Consider the following 20,894-nt stretch of genomic DNA (forward strand, 5'->3'; position numbering starts at 1 on the left):
TTATTAGGGATACTTTGATATTTTAACTGTAAAACAAGACAAATACTGATAAAATAATTTTTTTGGTTACACTTTATTTGGTAACACTTTGTTTTACAGTGTCCTTGTTACACGTTACATGTACTTACTATAGTAATAACAGTAAATTATGCCTAATTACAAGTAACTAACCCTTAAGCAAACCATAATCCTAACTCTAACCCTATAGTAAGTACATGTAATTATTATTACTCAGTACTTAAATGCAAAATCACACGGTAACACTGACCACTTAAAATAAACCCGTTAAATTGACGTAGTTACAAATAAGTACTGAGTAATATTAGTTAACTACTGTACTTACAATAGAGTTATGGTTATGGTTAGTTGGTTGTAATTATGCATAATAGTAAGTACGTGTAGTAACGTAACTACGTCACCTTAAAATAAAGTGTTACAAAGTATTTGTTTTTTGCAGTGACTGTATCGTACCATACTGATGTAACAGTGCACTAAACTTCAACATAATGTGCAAATTATTTCATTCAAGTACTGCGAGCAAAATACCTACAATTCTGATGGATGTGTCAAGACTGAAGGCAACTAATACACTTTGACTCCCCGAGTCTGTTTGACAGTGTGATACTGGGAAACAGGAAGGCAGGTATAGGCTGGTGATCCGTCATTTTTGTGGTTTTCGGAAGGGAAAGCTGTGTGTACTGACCCGGGCCGGGCTTCCCAAAAGCATTGTAAGTCTAAGTAGATCATAGAAACCATTATGGCTCCGCAACAGCTTGAGGCTCTCACAAATTCATTTGTCCTTTGTGTCAAAGTAGCGCGAGCTACGTCAGAAATAGATCGGGGCATCGGTTTACCCTCGGGGATTTGTCATACACATGTCACATCCAGTGTAGACAGCATCACTGATTATAATGGGTTCTACTGGCTTTTATCGCATCGCTTTGCGCCGCTCGAGTCCGGCGTAGACGCAATGCTTTCTGGGAAACACAGCCCTGGTCTGATCATTCACCACTGATGATGACATTCATATTGAACATGAATCATGAGAACTATGATAAGGCACTTGAATGATATTTCCCTACCAGCCCCATCGGTACAACGAGAGGGTTGTTTTGGTCATCCACGTCTACATCCAATTACAGAAAACTGGATTGTTTTCACTTCATAAAGGGTTCAGTATTCTGTTTTTTTTTTGTTCTCTTCACAATATAAAATATTGAGTAGTAAAAATATACGTTCTCTGGAGGATAGTAAAAGTGTTGTTTCTGTACATGTTTTCTTTTGTCACTCTTTGAACTTTTATCTACACCTTTCATACATTTGTACAGCAGATAGGCAAGCATGGCTTATACATCCTCAGAGAGGCTTGTTCACTGAAAGTGTCGGATTGTTCCGGAAGGGAAATAGTCGTCTTCTTCTTCTTCTTCTTCCGTGATTTCAGCCGTCTCACTGAAATCGCTTCTCAAACGGTGTACCGGGATGCGATGATGCGACACAGATGTGCATGCACCATTCACCCCGTCATGCGTTACATTCAGACTCATTACCGTAACTGCAGGATCACTGGAGCGGTCCGTTTCCTCAGCGCTGTCGTGGAGCTGTAGGGTTTTGACAGCGAACTGGGATCGCTGAAGGTCTGGCTTTGATTTAGAGGGAGCGGGGCAAATCATTATTGCTTATTGCTTACAAAGAGTGCAGATCTACTGCGGCAGGAGCGTCTCCGTGTCCAACGAGTGCAAGCTGTATATCCACTGCCTGGGACAGCTCTTAGATACTCTTTTTTTTTTTTTTTTGTCTTTCATTCATTCATTTTAGGGCAGAGATGTGATCTGCAGGCAGGTAATGGGCAGGTCATCATTGGGTGAAGAGGTCAGAAGGTCAGGGGTTAGTTGCCAGTGGTGGCTGAGTGGGTTAGAGAGACAAACGAACAGAAAAGGGGGAGGGAAACAAGGAAAGGAGGAAGGAAACAAAAGATAGAGGAGATTAGTTTCAGCTAGTGGAAGCAGGATGACAATATGAAAAGCATTTATAAACCGATCACAAGTATAGGCTCTTGATTCAGTCGAGTCTCCCCACAGCACAGCTTTAAAGGGGACACACCAAGACAGGACGTTTTTGAGCGACCGTCAGCTTATTTTTTTCGGTCTAGTCGGATGCCCTCAGGTTTTTTTGGGGCCGATTCATCATGTTGACTCGCTGTCGGTGAGATAGAGAACGCTGATTGGCTGTTCAGTTTAGCCGAACGAGTCTAAAAGCGATAGGGAATGAAAGCGAGCAAAGAAGTCAAGATGGTGCAGACAGAAGGCTGTTGAATGCATTTGAATGCACAAATATTTTCATAAACGACTGGAATGAAAAAAAGTGATCAGCGTGATTGATATTTAAAATGGTAAGCAAGCGCTGCTTTGTTTATGGTTTGTATCTGCAGCCCTAGTTTCAGTTTCACTTTTTGAATGATGAAAATAGACTATTGATATGTGATCCTGATATGGACAGATATTTACTTAGAACACACTTGCTAGTTGAAAGTCGGCTTTAGTCATTTTGGTGTGTTCAAGCGCAACGTTTTGGCCGAGACACAGTCCGCTTTCTCCGCCGCTAGTTCTTCGACGTCAGCTTGGTGTGTCTCGGGCTTTATATCTCAGAGCTAGACATAAAACGGTTACATGTGTTATTATGCAGATAGCTATGCTAAATTTAAGTGAAGTTTTATATGCAAACATTCAAGGTGTAATTCTATATTAAAATATATATTTATCCCAGCTTAATATGTTTATTTAATATTCATTTGTTCATTTATAAGTACGGCAATTGTCGGTTTCCCCAAAACTGTATTATCGCACAGCTCTCTATATAAAGTTGAATATATATTACATGATATCCAACTTTACGTAAAACTTTTCACGTAAAGCAATCCATACTATATAGCAAATCTCAACCGCGCGATTGCTTGTATTGGTGCAAAATGTAAAGTATATTATAATCTGCTAATCTATTAATATGTTATAAACATTAACATCAGGGGCGAGTTGCATAAACCTAGCCACTAGACTAGACTAAGTCTAAGCAACTTCCCACTAGGCCACTGGGATTTTTTGTAAAGCTGATTTGAAACGTATTTTGTGAAGAGCGCTATACAAATAAATTTGACTTGACTTTTGACTTGGCTGGACTTTCTGTTAGTTCGTCCAATTGAAAACAGGGGGAATATTCAATAAACCCGTTTGAAAACAAACATTTAACTAATTTGATCATTCATTGGACGAAACCAAGCTTGTGTAAATAACAACTTTTGCTGTGGGTTGACTGAATGTGAGAGCCGTGGAAGAACTGTTGGTCTTCAACTATGTTATATAATAAAATCATGAGGTAAAAGCATGATTTTACACTCAGCATGAGGAACAGCCTATATTCTGGCAGGTCACGTGTTAAGAAGGAAGAAATTAAGAGAGAAAACACTCAGAAAATACAAAAGAATACAACAGTGATAAATGTGTCTAATGGTTAGTAGCAGTCAAGTGAATGGACGGACTGAAGGAGCGGTCACACTAGGCTTAAGCGTGACAGGATATGATGTTATTAAAGGGATACTCCACTTTTTTTGGAAATAGGCTCATTTTACAACTCCCCCAGAGTTAAACTGTTGAGTTTTACCGTTTTTGAATCCATTCAGCCGATCTCCGGTTCTGGCGGTACCACTTTTAGCATAGCTTAGCATACATCATTGAAGTGGACAAGACCATTAGCAGTTCTAAAAAAAAAATGACCAAAGAGTTTCGATATTTTTCCTATTTAAAACTTGACTCTTCTGTAGTTACATCGTGCACTAAGACCGACGGAAAATGTAAAGTTGTGATTTTCTAGGCTGATATGGCTAGGAACTATACTCTCATTCCTGCGTAATAATCAAGAAACTTCACTGCCGTACCATGAGAGCAGCAGGCGTAATGATATGACGCAGCGCCTGAAAATATGCCATCTTCCGTCAACACAACGGAACTATTTTCAGGCGCTGCGTCATATCATTACGCCTGCTGCACTCATGGTACGGCAGTAAAGTTTCTTGATTATTACGCAGGAATGAGAGTATAGTTCCTAGCCATATCAGCCTAGAAAATCGCAACTTTACATTTTCCGTCGGTCTTAGTGCACGATGTAACTACAGAAGAGTCAAGTTTTAAATAGGAAAAATATCGAAACTCTTTGGTCATTTTTTTTTTTAGAAATGCTAATGGTCTTGTCCACTTCAATGATGTATGCTAAGCTATGCTAAAAGTGGTACCGCCAGAACCGGAGATCGGCTGAATGGATTCAAAAACGGTAAAACTCAACTGTTTAACTCTGGGGGAGTTGTAAAATGAGCCTATTTCCAAAAAAAGTGGAGTATCCCTTTAAATTTCATTTTTGATTTGTCCAAGTTCAAATGTTGGCTTTGGATCTGGAGTGCATCATTTTAAACATCATTTTAAAGGATTTGTTTGAGCCAAGAGGTCAATCCAACATTAGGTCCTCTATCAAACCTGAACTTCGGTCCACAGTTCTGAGCATATGCTCACGGTGGCACGCGTACGAGTCTAGTGTGAGCGCTCACGAGAGAAGATGACATGAGAGGAGATCTGAAGACCGTCGGTGAAGGTCACATGACTGCTTTTAAACACTCGAGCATTGAGACGGCAGTTAAGATGGAGATGGAAGATCATTGCTTTCTTGTTAGGAATCGAGGCATTGAGAAATTTAGTCCGAAATAATTTAGGTCCTTTTTGTTTTTAATTCAATAAAACTTTTTATTGCCTTTTCAAATTCCTTTTTGTTCTATGTACAACAACATAAAAATCTTAGCCTTAATGATACAAGCAACACTACAAGGTATTTTCTAGCATAATAGCCATGGAAATTCAAGCTGTGGGACTTTTAGCCTTTACCCTCAGACTATCACAGGACACATAATATAAAATGCTTTTGCATATAAACATTGAAAAAGTCTTATCATTCATATATAAAGCCCTAACATATATCCAAAAATATAGGAAATTTTCTAACATGGTGCTATAAAGCTGCTATGATGCATATTTTTTCTTTCCTACAAATAGCCCTCTATAATACCATTACTATCTCTTCCAAAATACAAGTCAAATTTGACAATTCATATACATTCCTGCTTTATATATTTTTTTTAGATATATATATTTTTTATATATATTTTAAAAGCCACAAGTAAATACTATTTTCTTTTCGACAACACAAAATAAAATAAAAAGAAGCTTACAGTAAAACATAAAAAATGTATCAAGTGGAGTTTTTTTTTCTTTTCTTGAATGCATTTCTACTCTCACAGATCCGCGGAGTGGCGCTGACACTAGCGTCCACTCGCGGCGGGCGACCTTAAGACTCGACAGGTTCACTTCAGTCTCGTGCTCTGAGGTGTGATGTGGCTTTCACTTTTTCTAAAAGTCTGCTCTTGAAGAGCGGAGGAGATGAATGTTTCTGATGTATTCAGTGCAAAATAAAAGGCTTGTGCCACATAGAAACACTTTATCGAATGAGGCAAAATACCGACAGATGGAAATAATAATAACAATAAAAATAAGTAAACAGCTGAAATAAAAAAGTGATTCGTGTGGTCCAGTACAAATGCACAGATTGGAAATCTGGAAGTTCTGTGCAAATGGGTTCTCAAAAGTAGATTTTCTTCAAAGCAGTAGTTCCATTATATAAAAACACGTATAGCACAAAACGGATATGAAAAACAAAACATTAAAAGAGAGGAAGCAACCTCAACTGTGGTCATCTGCCAGCTAAAGCAAACAAAACATCTGTATCGTTGACCATGTGACTTCACCGAGTGCAACATGTCTCTGGATCAACGTCTTTGTTGAACATTCCAGTCAGCCAATCAGATTTGAGGGACGAGTCTACAGTTTTTGTCAAGTTTAGTCTTATAACCAGGGTTTGGTGCTTCTACGTCAGTGTCATTTCCCTCTGATTTTAGGGATAAGTTACGGGCAGGGTTGGGTTTAGGACTAAATATTCAGACAGGAATGTTGTTCCAGGATCAAATACGTTGACCCAGGAACATGTCTTACTTGGCAAAATCACTGTGACCACACACACACACACAATGTCTAACCTGCGCCGACTGAATTTATATGTAATTCGATGCATGTGAACAGGGACATTTCAGAGTTTACAGTTTATGGAAATACTGAGATAGACCTGATTTTGTAATTGTTTCATAGTGCTGAGGTGATTATTGTCAAATCATTATCCACCTTAATGAATGGACTTATGTAATATTTAATGATTAATGCAATTATTTGAAACATGCGTTGGGGTCCAAATAGAAATCAAATTCAAAACCATTTTAAGCCTGGAAATAAACAAAGATTTCTGATTAATATTAAGATTCTATGATAAACGTTATGAAGCACCGAAGCTTGAGATGCTCTTCTCTTCTTTCTCGCTGCTCACACACCAAATATTATGACGGTATTAAATTAATGTTATATTCTCAACATTAAACTCAAAATGCTACTCTGAATACTTTAGTTATATATTTTATTAAATAAAAATAGAGCATTTTCACTATGGGGGATGGTTGTCCAAGACTTGTGGAACTATACAGTACACGTTTATTGCCACTATTTTTTTATTTTCAAGAATTTAACATGTAGTCAGTCACTATATCATCCTCTTTCCAATGTTTGACAGAACATATGTAAACGAGATGAGCTTTATTGGACATTTGGCTATTAAAATCCAGTATGTGAGCACGGATTAGGGGAGAAAACGGATGTAAACTGCAGACAATTGCCGCATTACGTCATCTAGAGACATTTTGCTACTTTTTGAGCAGGCTTTCCACTAAAAATATTTGGCAACACTGGATACAGATGACCTCCATTACACAAGACTGCATACTATTACAATTTTGACAACTGTCAATCAAATCTCACTATCAGCAGACATTTGATTATTACCATATCATATTCCAATTATTTATTATTACACTTGTTGATTCACACAAGGAGAAACAGGCCATCTTTCCTTTCTTTAAAGCTGAAGTGTGTAATTTCTGCACCACATCATCAAACAGAATTGCATAAATAATGTCTGTTTTCAAACAGGTTTCTCCTCCTCAATATTACGCCATTGGTCAGGTCAATGTTGGGCTGGTCGGGATGCTCCTAGAAAAAGATCAATGCTTTTGAAGGAGTTGAAGGAGTCTTTGGCTCATTCTCAGTCTTTACACTTTTCAGGGGAATCAATCTACGAATGGCTAACTGGTAATTGTGACTGCATATATTTTAACATTGACAAAATGACACACTTCAGTTTTCAGGTTTTCATAATAATGGCATTTTTGTTTGTTCCGAAAGCCTGTAACCTATTGATGGCGAACACGGATTTTAACACGCATTATTGCTATTCTATTGTATTACATGTACTTCTAAACAACCACTTTAGCTCATATAGAAAGGACAAGTTCACGATGAGATCTCCATCTATTTAAATGGTGTCCAAATGTTTCAAGAGTCAAAATATATAAAAGCTGATTTACTGTTTGCATAACTAGAGGAAACTAGAACTGCTGAGTGTAATTGGGTGAATAAAGCCCATGTTCACATGAAAAGATCCATTATTTGTCATCAACATCATGCTGAAATCATAAGGTCATCAAAATAATGGAATCAAGTCAACCACTCCATCTGCGCAGGAAAGACCACATATACATGAGTGTGTGTGTGTGTGCACGGGAACTGAAGGGTTCAGAACAAACACACCTTATTAAACGGCACGTCTTTTAACATGCTCAAACCGCACATGCTTCACAACAGATCAGGACCAACAGTGAGTTGCTACTGTAATGAAGAGAAGCACTTAACTAAACTAACCTCTGTCTGCGGTCACTACCCTTTGGTAAGGATGGACGCGCAGTTCGTGCCTTCGAACTTTAGCTGTCACCGCACCTGCTTGGATTGCAATAACATCACCAGAAAACACATCGACATCAGATCAGTCAAACCTCACAGTCTCCATCAGATCCATCACATCACACGTGTGTGTTGACAAATGCAAATCATTTAAATTATACAAGTTAAGGCACAAATAATACTTTTGTAAAACTCCGAAAAAACACGTGTTTGTACAAAATTCAAACATGGTTTCATTTATCCCCAGTGGGTTTTTGCGTGGCTTGGACACGGGATGACAGACATCACACTCACCGGGAAGCTTTACTACTCACGTAATCTCGCGCACGAGCGACAGTGTTTTTAAATATAATACTGATAAAGTCCCTCTCTGAGATAAGGCACAGAGAGAACAACATTTAGGCACATCTGCTGGAGTACAAAACAATAAAACAGGAGAATAGAAATGTACGGCAATGAATTAAGTGATTAGTAAAGCAGAACAATCGATTTTTTTTCCCATTCCACACAAAAGCGTAGCAGTCAGCGGCACAGTCCCGGGGAAACGCGTGAGCATGGAGGCATATGTATGGCATTACAAGTACAGTCTCTGTGGGCTCTGGGAATAGCCAGTGTAAACGAACAGGAGTGTGTGGGACTGACTGCTAGGCCAGACTCATGCTTGAGAACAAACATCGCTCAAAACCAACAAGGCAGCTGTGAAAGGAAAGCGTGTGGATGTTAACACTCAGATGGGATGAGGGGCTCAGTGAGGATCCTGGGAAACGCATTTAGCCTTTCGTGGGGGAAAGCCACACCTAAAGAATGAAGGAAGGGAACGGGAAATTAGTGGCGGGAAGCAACACACACCACAGTTCTAGGACAGTTTGTGAGGCGATGGCGGTCAATCTCGGTAAAACCAGGTCATGCACCACTGTTCAACTGTACTGGGGTCAGTATTCTTTTAATGTTTTGGAAAAAGACTCTTACGGTCAACAAGGCTGCATTTATTTGAATCAAAAATACTATAAAAACAGCAATATTGTGAAATATTATTACAATTGAAAGTTTTCTGTTGTGATATATTTTAATATGTCATTTATTCTCAGCATCATTACTATTATTATCAATGTTGAAAACAGTTTTTGTTTTTGTGGAAACTGCTTATTTTTTCTAGGATTCTTCAATAGAAAGTTCAAAAGAACGACATTTATTTGACTTTTTACTGTCCCTTTTGATTCAACTTAATGCGTCCTCGCAAAATAAAAAGTATTTAATTATTTAATAATATTACTATTATTTAATTATATTAATATTTATTGTATATCTGCGTCATATTTCAACCAAAAATCTGACATTATATTTTGCATAAAGTTGTTCAGATATTTTGCATTGTGACAAAAGTCAATTAAGAACATTTTCTCCCATATTGCATATGGGTGTTTTGCTGTTTTAAATTTTGTGTTTAAATCACAATAAATACAAACTATTGAACTAAAACTGTAATACTGCAGTGTAACAAATACTACAATGATGTGTAAATACTTTATACATACAGCTGAAATGGTCTACTTAAGCATGTGGTTTGAAACAGGCCTCACGGTCATAGGAAAAATGTAACCAAAAGTCACAAAAAAATGCAAAAAATCGTAATTTTTCTTAACGCCAAACTATTTTGTGGTAGACTATGACCCTGACACGTTATTAACAGGCTTATCAAAGTAGAAAGGTTTATAATATAAGCTGGAATGTCCTTGTGGTGTGATTATATATTGTGACTATATGTCACTTTAGATTTTAAGCCAAAATGCCCCACCGGAGTCCTAAAACTGTCCTAAAACTGCTCAGGGAACAGCCTGGCTTCAACAGATGCCCGTTCTCAAATCTCCCCTCACAATTTAAGCAGCCCCCATTCGGCCCCCACTGTCCCCTCACCATCCTCATGTTGCCCCTCCTGATGCCCCTCACCCTGATGTGTCCCGCTCAGACTGAGGGATGGGGGTCATCCAGAAAGGCTTGTGCAGCAGTTTGGGGCTCAGTGCTTTGTCTCCCTCATCATTGTACACACAAACAAAACAAACTAAAACATCACATTACAGATACAAAACAAAAAGTACAAAACCAAACACAGAAAAACAAAAACCATGATTTAAAGAAACAGACAGAATGAAAGAGGCCGGGGAGTCCAGCCAGTCCGATAACAGGAGGCGGGGCAGGGGGGGGGGGGGGGGGGGCGTGTCTGCGGTGTGGGGGCGGGGCTTGTCGGAGGGGGCGGGGCAAAGAGGGGCACTTTAAAAGGGAGGCCGACCGGTTGGCTCTCCGCGCTGGACTGTGATGGGAATGTGACAGGTCTGAAAGCCCAGGTAGAGGGGCAGCTCTTCGGCCTTTGAGGACGCTGTATAGGTCACACAAGAAAGAAGACAGGGTGAAAACCTCCCCTCAAAACACCCTTCCATCTCTAATGGGGCGTTCACACATACACACATTATATCACTCTTACTGCCGCTTTAATGGTTCTGGTGGGCTGTTCATAGCTTTTCAAAATTTGATCACAAAAGCAATATGCAGGTCGTGAAAACATGCCGCCGTTTTAATCTGACAAGGAATCGGTTTACTTGCACACTGAGAATATTCTTAAATGTGAATTTCTGCAGCGGATTATAAAAGATGAACGATTATCAATGAATGAATCAAACCTAGAATGCCAATCATTTCTGAGATGGTTTCTGACATGCCTGATACTTGTTTTGTAAACAAATGTAAATTTACTTTTATGTTTAACAAAAATATATATATTTTAAATAATTTTTTTATGTATTTATCTAAAACTAAAATCAAAGCATAAACATATTTTCATTACTTGAAATGAAATAAACATTAACTGCGATAAAAAACATTTGATTTCAGATTTCAGATTTTTATTTAGTTTAAAATAAATAAAACTACATAAACTAAAACGTAATAAAACTATATAGACATATTGTTAACACTTTTACAATGATTAGTTAACATTAATGTATTAACTAACAATGAGCAATACATTTATTTATTTATTTAATTTATTTGTTAATCTTTGTTAACATTAGTTAATAAAGATCCAGCAGTTCATTGTTTGTTCATGTTAGTTCACAGTGCATTAACTAATGTTAACAAATACAACTTTTGATTTTAATAATGTATTAGTAAACGTTGAAATGAACATTAACTAAGATTAATAAATGCTGTAGAAGTGCATTTCATTGAAACCTTATTGTAAAGTGTTATTTAAAAATAAAAACTAATAAAAATTACAAAAAGACACCATTACTAAAACTTTAACTAAAATTTAAATTAAATCAAATAATTTTTTTTTATTTTAACCAAAAACTATAATAGTTTACCAATACTACATAACTCCCAAACCTCCATTTGTGTTATTTCATCGTGATAACTTATTATTTTAAAATGTGGAAATAATTAAGTTTACATTTATGTCTCTCTCTTGTGGCATTGCATCAAAAAGATGCTTTTTTCCTCAACTTTGATGTATCACTGGACACGCCCACACTGGACACACCCACACTGGACACACCCACACTGGACACACCCACACTGGACACACCCACTGGACACACCCACACTCGACACACCCACACTGGACAAGCCCACACTGGACACGCCCACACTGGACACACCCACACTGGACACACACACACTGGACACACCCACACTGGACACACCCACACTGGACACACCCACACTGGACACACCCACTGGACACACCCACACTGGACACACCCACACTCGACACACCCACACTGGACACGCCCACACTTAACACGCCCACACTGGACACACCCACACTGGACACGCCCACACTGAACAAGCCCACACTGGACACACCCACACTGGACACACCCACACTGGACACACCCACACTGGACACTCTCGACACACCCACACTGGACACGCCCACACTGGACACGCCCACACTGGACACGCCCACACTGGACACACTCGACACACCCACACTGGACACACCGGACACACTGGACACACCCACACTGGACACACTTGACACACCCACACTGGACACACTCACACTGGACACACTCGACACACCCACACTGGACACACCCACACTGGACAAGCCCACACTGGACACACCCACACTGAACACGCCCACACTGGACACACCCACACTGGACACACACACACTGGACACACCCACACTGGACACACCCACACTGGACACACTCGACACACCCACACTGGACACGCCCACACTGGACACGCCCACACTGGACACGCCCACACTGGACACGCCCACACTGGACACACCCACACTGGACACGCCCACACTGGACACACTCGACACACCCACACTGGACACACCGGACACACTGGACACACCCACACTGGACACACTCGACACACCCACACTGGACACACTCACACTGGACACGCTCGACACACCCACACTGGACACACCCACACTGGTTACTGGAAATCGCCAAATTAAATGTCTGACTTCCAGCTGCCCAGTTCTTGCAAACTCGCTGTATATGTGAACGGCCCGTCCTTCCCTCCACCCACAGACAGAGTAACGCTGAGACTGTCCTATAAGGAGCGTGCTGTGAACCATCCTGCTTGAGACCGGCTCAATAAACATGCTTATTGGACAGTAGCTAAACCCTCCTTCATCTGCTCTAATTGGACACGCTGCTCTTGGCATTGGGACGGCTATTTGTCGCTTCTCAACTTAACACCTTGCCTTTGGGAGAAGCCAGTGTTAAACTGGCAGAATGCTGTTGGTAACATGATATTCATAATCGGCTTTTCTCAAGTGCTTTAATGAAGCCATACAGCTTGTGTGGAGTGGAGAGGACAGGGCTTTTGAGAGAGAGCGCTCTCATTATTCATATAAAGCCAGTAGAGCGCTTAAAAGCCAAATCATTTACGCAAACATTTCTTAAAAGGATTTTTTTCTTCCATTTTTTATGATGAGCGAGGATTTTTTTTATGACGCTAAATGGATTAAGTGTAAAAGGCTTGAAGTATTGTTGTTTTTGTTTGTATATTATTGCCTATTACGTCCTGCGACAGCAGAGGCTGTGGTGCTGCTGGCCTTCATGCGGGAAACCAGAGGCTTTTGGTTGGTGTGAGGGCAGGGTTTGGGTGTGTTTATGGTGGAGGAAATTTTAGAAGAACGCATAGGGAAGGGGTGGGCGGTATGATCAAATCTTACATCACAGTATGAGACATGTTATAGCACGGTAATGCATTATATCATAATATACATCCTCTTGTTGATACATTGTTAAATTTTTATATGGAATTTCATGTACACAAAAGATCAGGGGCCAAATTCACAAAACGTTTTTTTTTTTTTTTTTTTCAAAGTTCACATTACTGAATTATGTTTTACAAGACAATGTCAGTCTTTCTATTTTAAAATGTCATGTTTACTTCAATGTCATTTCTTTGTAATTAAATATGAAATTTACATGAAATTTCTAAATGAAAAGGGGAATAATAATCCAACACCAAGGATTACAGCTGAAAATGGTTATTTTTGCGGCTGAGCTTATTGCATATGCATTTGTAGGAGTTTCCCTTTCAGACGCAAAATGTATGTGAGGAGAGTGTTTAAATGAATTGAGTAAGGTGATTTACTAAGGTTTGCTCTAGTCAGTTTACTGATATTTTCTCCATTATGTACCGCTCCAAAAAAGCACGTCTTAAACCAGACTCTAGCCTGCACTGCTCTTGGTAGATTGTGTTGGTCATTACGGAAATGATCCGGCTAACCTCTTAAGGTTAAATATTTTATTAACAATAGTATTTGCACACTTATTATGATTATTATGGTGATCTGCAGGCAGCGGCAAAAGACGGTCTTTGGGGTGTTTTTCATTGAGCTAATCAGCGAGTCTTCTGCAAGAAATGCCATAAAATCAGAACATTTTCTTCTCAAGATGTTCTTCAGAAAATATTTGAAAACTTTTTGAGCGTTTTTCAAGAACGACCCTTAGCAAAAATTCTTACAAACTTCTTAGAATTTATCGGAAGAAATTTCTTAACTTCTAATTTGAAAAGATTTTTGTGAATCCGGCCCCAGATTATTCATAAAGTCTGGCACCGAAATGTTTTAAATCCACTCAGAATGTAAAAGCAATATTATAAAATGGGTAGGTCAGACTAAAAGTTTTAAGCTTTGTATTTTCACATGTTTATCCCATATTTCTCTATGGTACATAAGGAAAATAAGGAAAAGCAAATAAATGTAATGTGGAATAGCAAAATGTCACGTGCTAAATATCATCATACCGCCCATCCCTATCGTACGGCCATAGTAGACATGGGAGTCCATCAGGGCTTGACATTAACTTTTTGTGGCTACTGTTTACTTGCCTCACAGCATTTTCATTTGCCACATGGGAGAAATCCCCCACATGGATATTTTTAATATTATTTTATAATTTGGCAGGAGGTGCATTAGGCTACTGTCACTTTAAGACCTGACGCAAGGATCCATTATACTGTCTGTTACACATGTGTTTTCTTTCTCAACTGTTAACGTTCACTTAAAACATAACTGACTGAGTTTACTTGCCAATACAGGCATTTTGACATAATTGTATTTGACTGTTTAGGCGCAATAAACAGCGAAAAACAACGCAATTTAGCACTGGGAGGAGGCTTTACGTCCGCGCACTTTGGGTGTGAGCACAAAACCTGCGGGAATGCCGAAATTCAAGCCCCGTAACACCAACAATTTATCCGGGGTAAATGAAGCGAGTGAGTGAGGGGAGGCGGGTTTGTGTGTCACTCGCCGTCGGAGAGATGAGAGAGAGAGAGAAATGAGTATTTCAGATATTTCAATATCGATTTGTATCGAAAAATCGATATTTTTGACAACACTGCATTGCACTTAGTTTATTATTTCAGATGCCTTTTTAAAAGACTACAACTGAAAAATGTTTATTTATTATACATAAAATTCAACCCACCAAAATGGCTAGTAGGAGTGACTGCGTTACACGCCACTGCTGAAATCCACCAGCATTCGGCGGGTTGGCGGGTGTTAATGTCAAGCCCTGGAGTCCACGGGCCATGCTGAAAGGGTCTGGTTGGGGTGAGACATTGGCAAGTGTGGCTATGCTTACCTAACACCCCGCTGGAGTCGATGGGATACTCCAGAATGGAGGTGGCGGGGCCCAGTGTGTAGGGGTAATCGTAGGGCGTGGCGTAAATCAGGCCTGACTCTGGACCGGACTGCATTAGGGTGGCGCCTGCCGGGTGGGTGGAGCCGTTGGGCATGACGGTCTGGATCTGGCGGATGAGGGGCATGAGGGTCGGCCCTGCGGGCGTAGGCGTGCGCAAGGCTGTGGGCGGCAGGCCAGGCGCTGGGCCGGTGATGATCCGAGGCGCCTGGGCGCTCGCTGCAAGAGAGAACGCAAGGGCAGCTGCGGTGAGCAGAAAAATGTGAGGGTGGGGGTGGATGAAGACGGGTGGGGTCGGGACAAAAAAGACAAAAACAGTTAGAACCATGCACAGGCAAACACTGGACACAGAGCATGACAGCGATGCTAAAGCTGTTTAGCTATTCATTAGTAAACAATGCCAGCGGACTCGAACATACGCCTTAGGAACAATATCGCACTCCTGCAGGTCTACAGCGCTCCAGTACTCTTTACTCAAGCAGCAAAGCGAGGAGGAGGATGTCACAACATCCAGTGAATTAAGGAAACATTGTTTTCACAGATAGCAGTGCATGTTCTCAATTCTTTCAGTTCATTAGCTGCTCTTTGGATGTAGGCGCTAATTCTGGATCACAATACTGAGACACTTGTCAGAGGATTTATCAGGGAATCAGGGTTACTTGGATTACCGAGAGCCGCACTTACGAAGGCTTCACACAATACTGTCTCTGTTTGCTAGCAGAGGAAGTGGGCGCTTACGTGATTTGATATTGGCATCTCTGTAGGTGCCGTTGAGAATGGCCAGTTCCATCAGTTGCATCTTCTTCAGACTGTCCTCTCCTTCGGCCTGTCGGTATAAAGAAACGCAAAGAGGTCAAAAACATACGCATACTCTTTACTGCTACTGTTCACGCTGCAGCTGAAAGCATTTTCTAATAGAACTTTATTTTACAGTCCTGTTCCCCCACATACATACTATGTACTTATTATAGTAATTACAAAAAACTGGGTAATAACTAGGACTAACCCTAAATCTACCCCTAAATCTAACCTTAACCCATGTTGTTGCCTTATATTAACCAGTACTTTCTTAGGTAAGTACACTCTAAGTACACGTACAGTAAGTGCACATACTGTAAAATAAAGTGCAACTTCAAATCTAACAAAATCTTTTGAACAAAGTCTATCTAATGCTTGGCCAGTACATTTCAAGCACAAGGTTGTACATATTTAATATGCGTTCTTCCTCTGCTTCGGCGGTAATAAACCTCAGTACTCCAGGGTGATCGAGGTTCCTTCAAAAGGATGCGCCATTAAAGCATGTGTTCATCTAGCTAGCTATAAACGTTTCGAGAGTTTAAACAACTCTAGGTAGTTTAAACTAATCTGCTCCGCCATGATAATAGACAACCGAAAGAGAAAACTAATCAACGATCTGCATTAATTCCTGAAATAAGCAGGGATTGACTAGCCTGGGAAAACCCAGACAACTTCCGGCAAATTTAGATTTGCTCTGCAAGTTAGTCTGGCAAAGAGCTCATTCAAGCCCATTTCCAATCCGCCGAAATCGAGGCACCAATCAGAAGCGTTGGGGCGGGCTTTACACGATGACGACAGCGCTGGGATTTTGAAGCAGATTTTGTAGCCTACATTTACAAAGATGGATGCCGCCGTCGAACATCACTCGTTGGAATCAGCTATCGCGTCTGTTTTAAGCGATTTGAACGTTTCCTTTTTGTTAAAAACCGAGCAAAGAACAACACTCGGAGATGTTTCTCCGCCGCTCTGCATACGTCATCTCCTTCATCGCTCTGATTGGGTTTAGGTCTATCCGCGACGTCCGTTGGTGACGCCCCTCTGGAAATGATTTGTCTATGACGCTTTGCCAGACCATAACTCAGTTACAACTGAGAATGGTCTGGTTTTAACCAGGCTAGGGCTTGACATTAACACCAGCCAACCCGCTAAATGCAGGAGGATTTCAGCAGTGGTGTGTAACACAGTCACTCATACTAGCCACTTAGGTGGGATGAATTGTATATATAATAGGGCCGGGACTTTAACGCGTTAATTAAGATTAATTAATTACAGACTTTAACGCGTTAATTAATTACACAAAAAATATATTTTTAATCGCACTTATTTTTGCACCGCGGAACGTTTCTCACTGGATGAGTTTCGGCGGACCGATTATACTGGCGCACCAACTAGCGTTCATGACGAAGAAGCTGACGAGATCGCTTTGGTTGGCCGGTGGATGGGAAATTTTGTTACAAAAAACGGATGGAAGCGTCGATAAGAGCATGGTTGTGTGCAAGCTATGCAACAAGGAATTCGCTATTGCTATTAGTGTAGTGTAGCAATATGCTATTGCTACACTTAATGGCAAAAATTGCACTGGTCTGCTGGACTTGGTTGAACAAAAATAAACAATATTTTGTATTCAGTCATTATTCAATGGTATACTAAAAATCCATGTGAAAAAAATTACTTCTCACTGTTCTCAGGTCAAATATTTATGCAATTAAAATGCGATTAATTTCGATTAATTAATTACAAAGCCTCTAATTAATTAGATTAATATTTTTAATCGAGTCCCGGCCCTAACATATAATATATATATATATATATATATACATTATTCAATAGTAGCCTTTTACAAAATCATCTGAAATAATAAACTAAGTGCAATGTAGTGTTGTCAAAAATATTGATTTTTCGATACATATTGTTTTAGCTTTTTAGAAGATTTTTATATTTTTTCCCAGCGTATATTAATTGTTTTGTATTGTATATCTCCTCAAGTTTTTCCGTACGATCTATCAAAAAAAAGAAAGAAAGAAAGAAAGAGAAACTTTTAGCTTGGCCCAACACTGAAAAAAAGAAAATGGGATAACAGTCTTTAGTCTTTGTTACACACGTTAGTTGCTTTAGTAATTACTATAAATTGTGCGTAATTGCATGCAACTAACCCTAAACCACACACACTAATCCTAACCTAAACCCTAGAGTAAGTACGTGTAGCTCATTATTATTACTCAGCACTTAAATCTATAATCACACTGTAACACTGACACCTTTTTAAGGTGCATTACACTTTATTTTAAGGTGTAATTATATATTTGAGTACTTACTGTAATGCAATGTAATGTACTATAGGGTTAGGGTAGGAATAGGGTTTGGTTGAGGGTTAGTTGCATGCAATTATGCATAATTTACTGTTATTACTACATGCAACGCATGTAACATGGACACTGTAAAATAAACTGTAACCTAATAAAGTGTAACTGAAAATGGCAATGCTTATATTTGTACAGTCCCGTGCCTCATGATGTCTGAGGGTCTCAGAGAGATCAGTGTGTGTTTGTGGCGTGTGGAGATGAGCTACAGTAAGAGAGATGTACTGTATTTACTCCCCTGAGCCCTCCCGCCACCGCTGAAACACTGCCCGCTCCCTCCCTGTGCATCTAAATATCAATACTTTATTAAGTCAAGAGCCCGCTGATGAATAGAGCGGGACAGAGCTGTTATAAATCACTCTCTGTCTTTATTTAATCAGCCTAATGTGCTCTGTCCTTGAGCGGCTGGCCTCTGAGAGCACACGTTCACTTATGAGAGCCTGAGAAAGTTGCGGGAACAACTCTTTTCAGAGATGGCCTACATAGCAGAACTTAAGAAAGTTATGTTATGAAGTTATGAAATATATATGCTATTTCTTCCTGTGTTGTTGTTTTGATCTACACCGCATCGTCCTGGTGAGTAGACATGCTTTATTAGTGGTGACAGATGACGGGACCGCAGGAGGCTACATCTCTTATTTTGAAAGCTTCAGGAGGGTGAATTGAGCTTGGTCTTATGGATAAAAGAGAGTATTCAATGGCTATATGTGGAGAGGAATATTAGCAAGCTCCTCACTGCACTCTGCATGACAGCTGAATCATTTAGAAAGGTTTTAGTTAGTTTTGTGGTGAAACTGTTAGTATTGTAAGACTGATCAAATAATGAGTAAAGGGAGATTTTTGGTAACACTTTACATGAATTAAGAATGAACAGAATTGATTAACTAAATTAATGTTAATTTCAACATTTACTAATACATTATTAACATTTAAAGTATTTGTTCACATTAGTTTATGCACTCTGAACTAACATGAACAATCAATGAACGGCTGGATTTCTTAATCCAGTTTTTAATTTAGTTATCTTTGTTAATTTAACAAAGATTTATAAATACTGTAACAAATGTATTGCTCATGGTTAGTTAATACATTAACTAATGTCAACCAACGAAACCTTATTGTAAAGTGTTATCGAGCTAAAAAAATTAAATCAAAAATACAGTAAAAAATGTAATATTGTGAAATTATTACAACTGTTTTCTATTTTAATACATATATATTTCATTTTCATTATTTTACAAACCATTGTTGGGTTAGTTACTCTAAGTAATTAATTACTAGCTACTAATGAAATCTTTAACAGTGTAATTAGATTCCTGTACTAATTACTCTCTCTCTAAAAACATATTGCATTACTTATTACTAAATCACTTATCATCCTCAACCAGTTAAACAATATAAAGAGGGACATTAAACAGCTCTTTTCAAATAAATTATATAATATTTGCATAAATTATTCTTGAACTGATCAAAGTATTTAAATAAAAAAGTTGCATTAAAAATACACATTTTTACATAAAATTTGGATGTTAAATCCACATCATTTTAATATAATTGTTCTATATGCAGTTTTAATGCAATTACCTCAGAAGAAAATGAAGAGTAATCCCTTCCTTTACTTTTTCAAAGGAAAAGTAATTCAATTACAGTAATTAATTGTCACACAGTTAATACGGTTGTAATATTTCTGTGGAAACCATGATACATTTTTTTTAAGGTTTCTTTGAATGTTCAAAAGAAAAGCAATTATTTGTAACATGAATGTCTTTACTGTCACTTTTGATCAGTTTAATGTATCCTTGCTGAATAAACATATTATTTTTTTTGCAAAAAGACAAAACCCCAAAACATGCCCAAACATTTCAACAGTAGTAGCCAAAATGTGCAGTATAAAACCTACACATTTAAAGGAGTACTGTATCCCACAATGCAATGCACTCGACTTCCTGACTCTCCGTGATGAACGGACCACATAACACAACGGTAGCATAATCATAGCATAATGAGCATAAATGTAACATAAATACGTTTTGAAACATTTTTGTTGTTGTGTATTTGATCTTGCGTCAGATAGTATTTCCATACACGCTGTGTGTATACTGTTCAGCACATTCCCATCACAACCAATGTTCAGAGCCTGCAGTTTCAGGGATGAGCCAGTGAGAGGTGCTGTGATGTCATCAAAGCGTTCGGTGAAGGTTGAGGCTGGGATCTGGAGGGATGCTAACTTTCCCAGACAGTAATTTAAAATCCAGTTTGTATCATGTTCAGCGCCACATATTGTGAATGTTTCAGTCTGCCATGCTTTGGCTGCCCATCCATTTTTCAACCTAGAAAATCAAAAACAGCGTTCTGCCGTTCAATATTGATGACATCACTCGGGTTTTCACACTTGCCGGTAATGTATTACAGCACGTCTGACAATGTCCCCTCTTTCCGCTCTCAGTCACAAGCGTTTCTTTCCCTGGCCTCTTCCTCTCCACTGTCCTTCTTTCATCCACATCTCTCGCCCTCCTTCGATGACAGCGTTTGCCGAGGGCTTTTCCTGCTCTCGCAGTGAAACCGAGACGCACTGACAGAACAAAGCCTCTCTCTGCAGCAGAGCTGATGGTTCATGCGTG

The 20,894-nt window shown here is 39.3% G+C and overlaps 2 protein-coding genes across 7 annotated transcripts in view; one reads left to right on the forward strand and one right to left on the reverse strand.

Moving 5' to 3' along the window:
• LOC130084729 (zinc finger protein 184) overlaps positions 1-20,894 on the forward strand; it is a 230,809-nt gene that overhangs the window by 35,097 nt on the left and 174,818 nt on the right. The window lies entirely within an intron of this gene.
• Positions 1,484-20,894, reverse strand: part of LOC130084739 (KH domain-containing RNA-binding protein QKI) — a 125,851-nt gene continuing 106,440 nt past the window's right edge. Inside the window, exons 5-8 of one of the 5 annotated variants that reach the window (XM_056250218.1) lie at positions 15,854-15,941; positions 15,059-15,334; positions 7,893-7,967; positions 1,484-1,902 (exon numbers count right to left, since the gene is read on the reverse strand). In XM_056250218.1, the coding sequence (XP_056106193.1) occupies positions 1,886-1,902; positions 7,893-7,967; positions 15,059-15,334; positions 15,854-15,941 (456 nt within the window). In that variant the 3' untranslated portion in view covers positions 1,484-1,885. Of the gene's footprint in view, positions 1,903-7,892; positions 7,971-10,133; positions 10,306-15,058; positions 15,359-15,853; positions 15,942-20,894 lie in introns of those variants that run through there. The other 4 variants (XM_056250200.1, XM_056250191.1, XM_056250209.1 and 1 more) reach the window with 4 other exon arrangements.

Source organism: Rhinichthys klamathensis, unplaced genomic scaffold (genome assembly GCF_029890125.1).
Source record: "Rhinichthys klamathensis goyatoka isolate OS25496 unplaced genomic scaffold, OSU_Roscu_1.1 h1tg000003l_1, whole genome shotgun sequence".
NCBI classification, from domain to species: domain Eukaryota; kingdom Metazoa; phylum Chordata; class Actinopteri; order Cypriniformes; family Leuciscidae; genus Rhinichthys; species Rhinichthys klamathensis.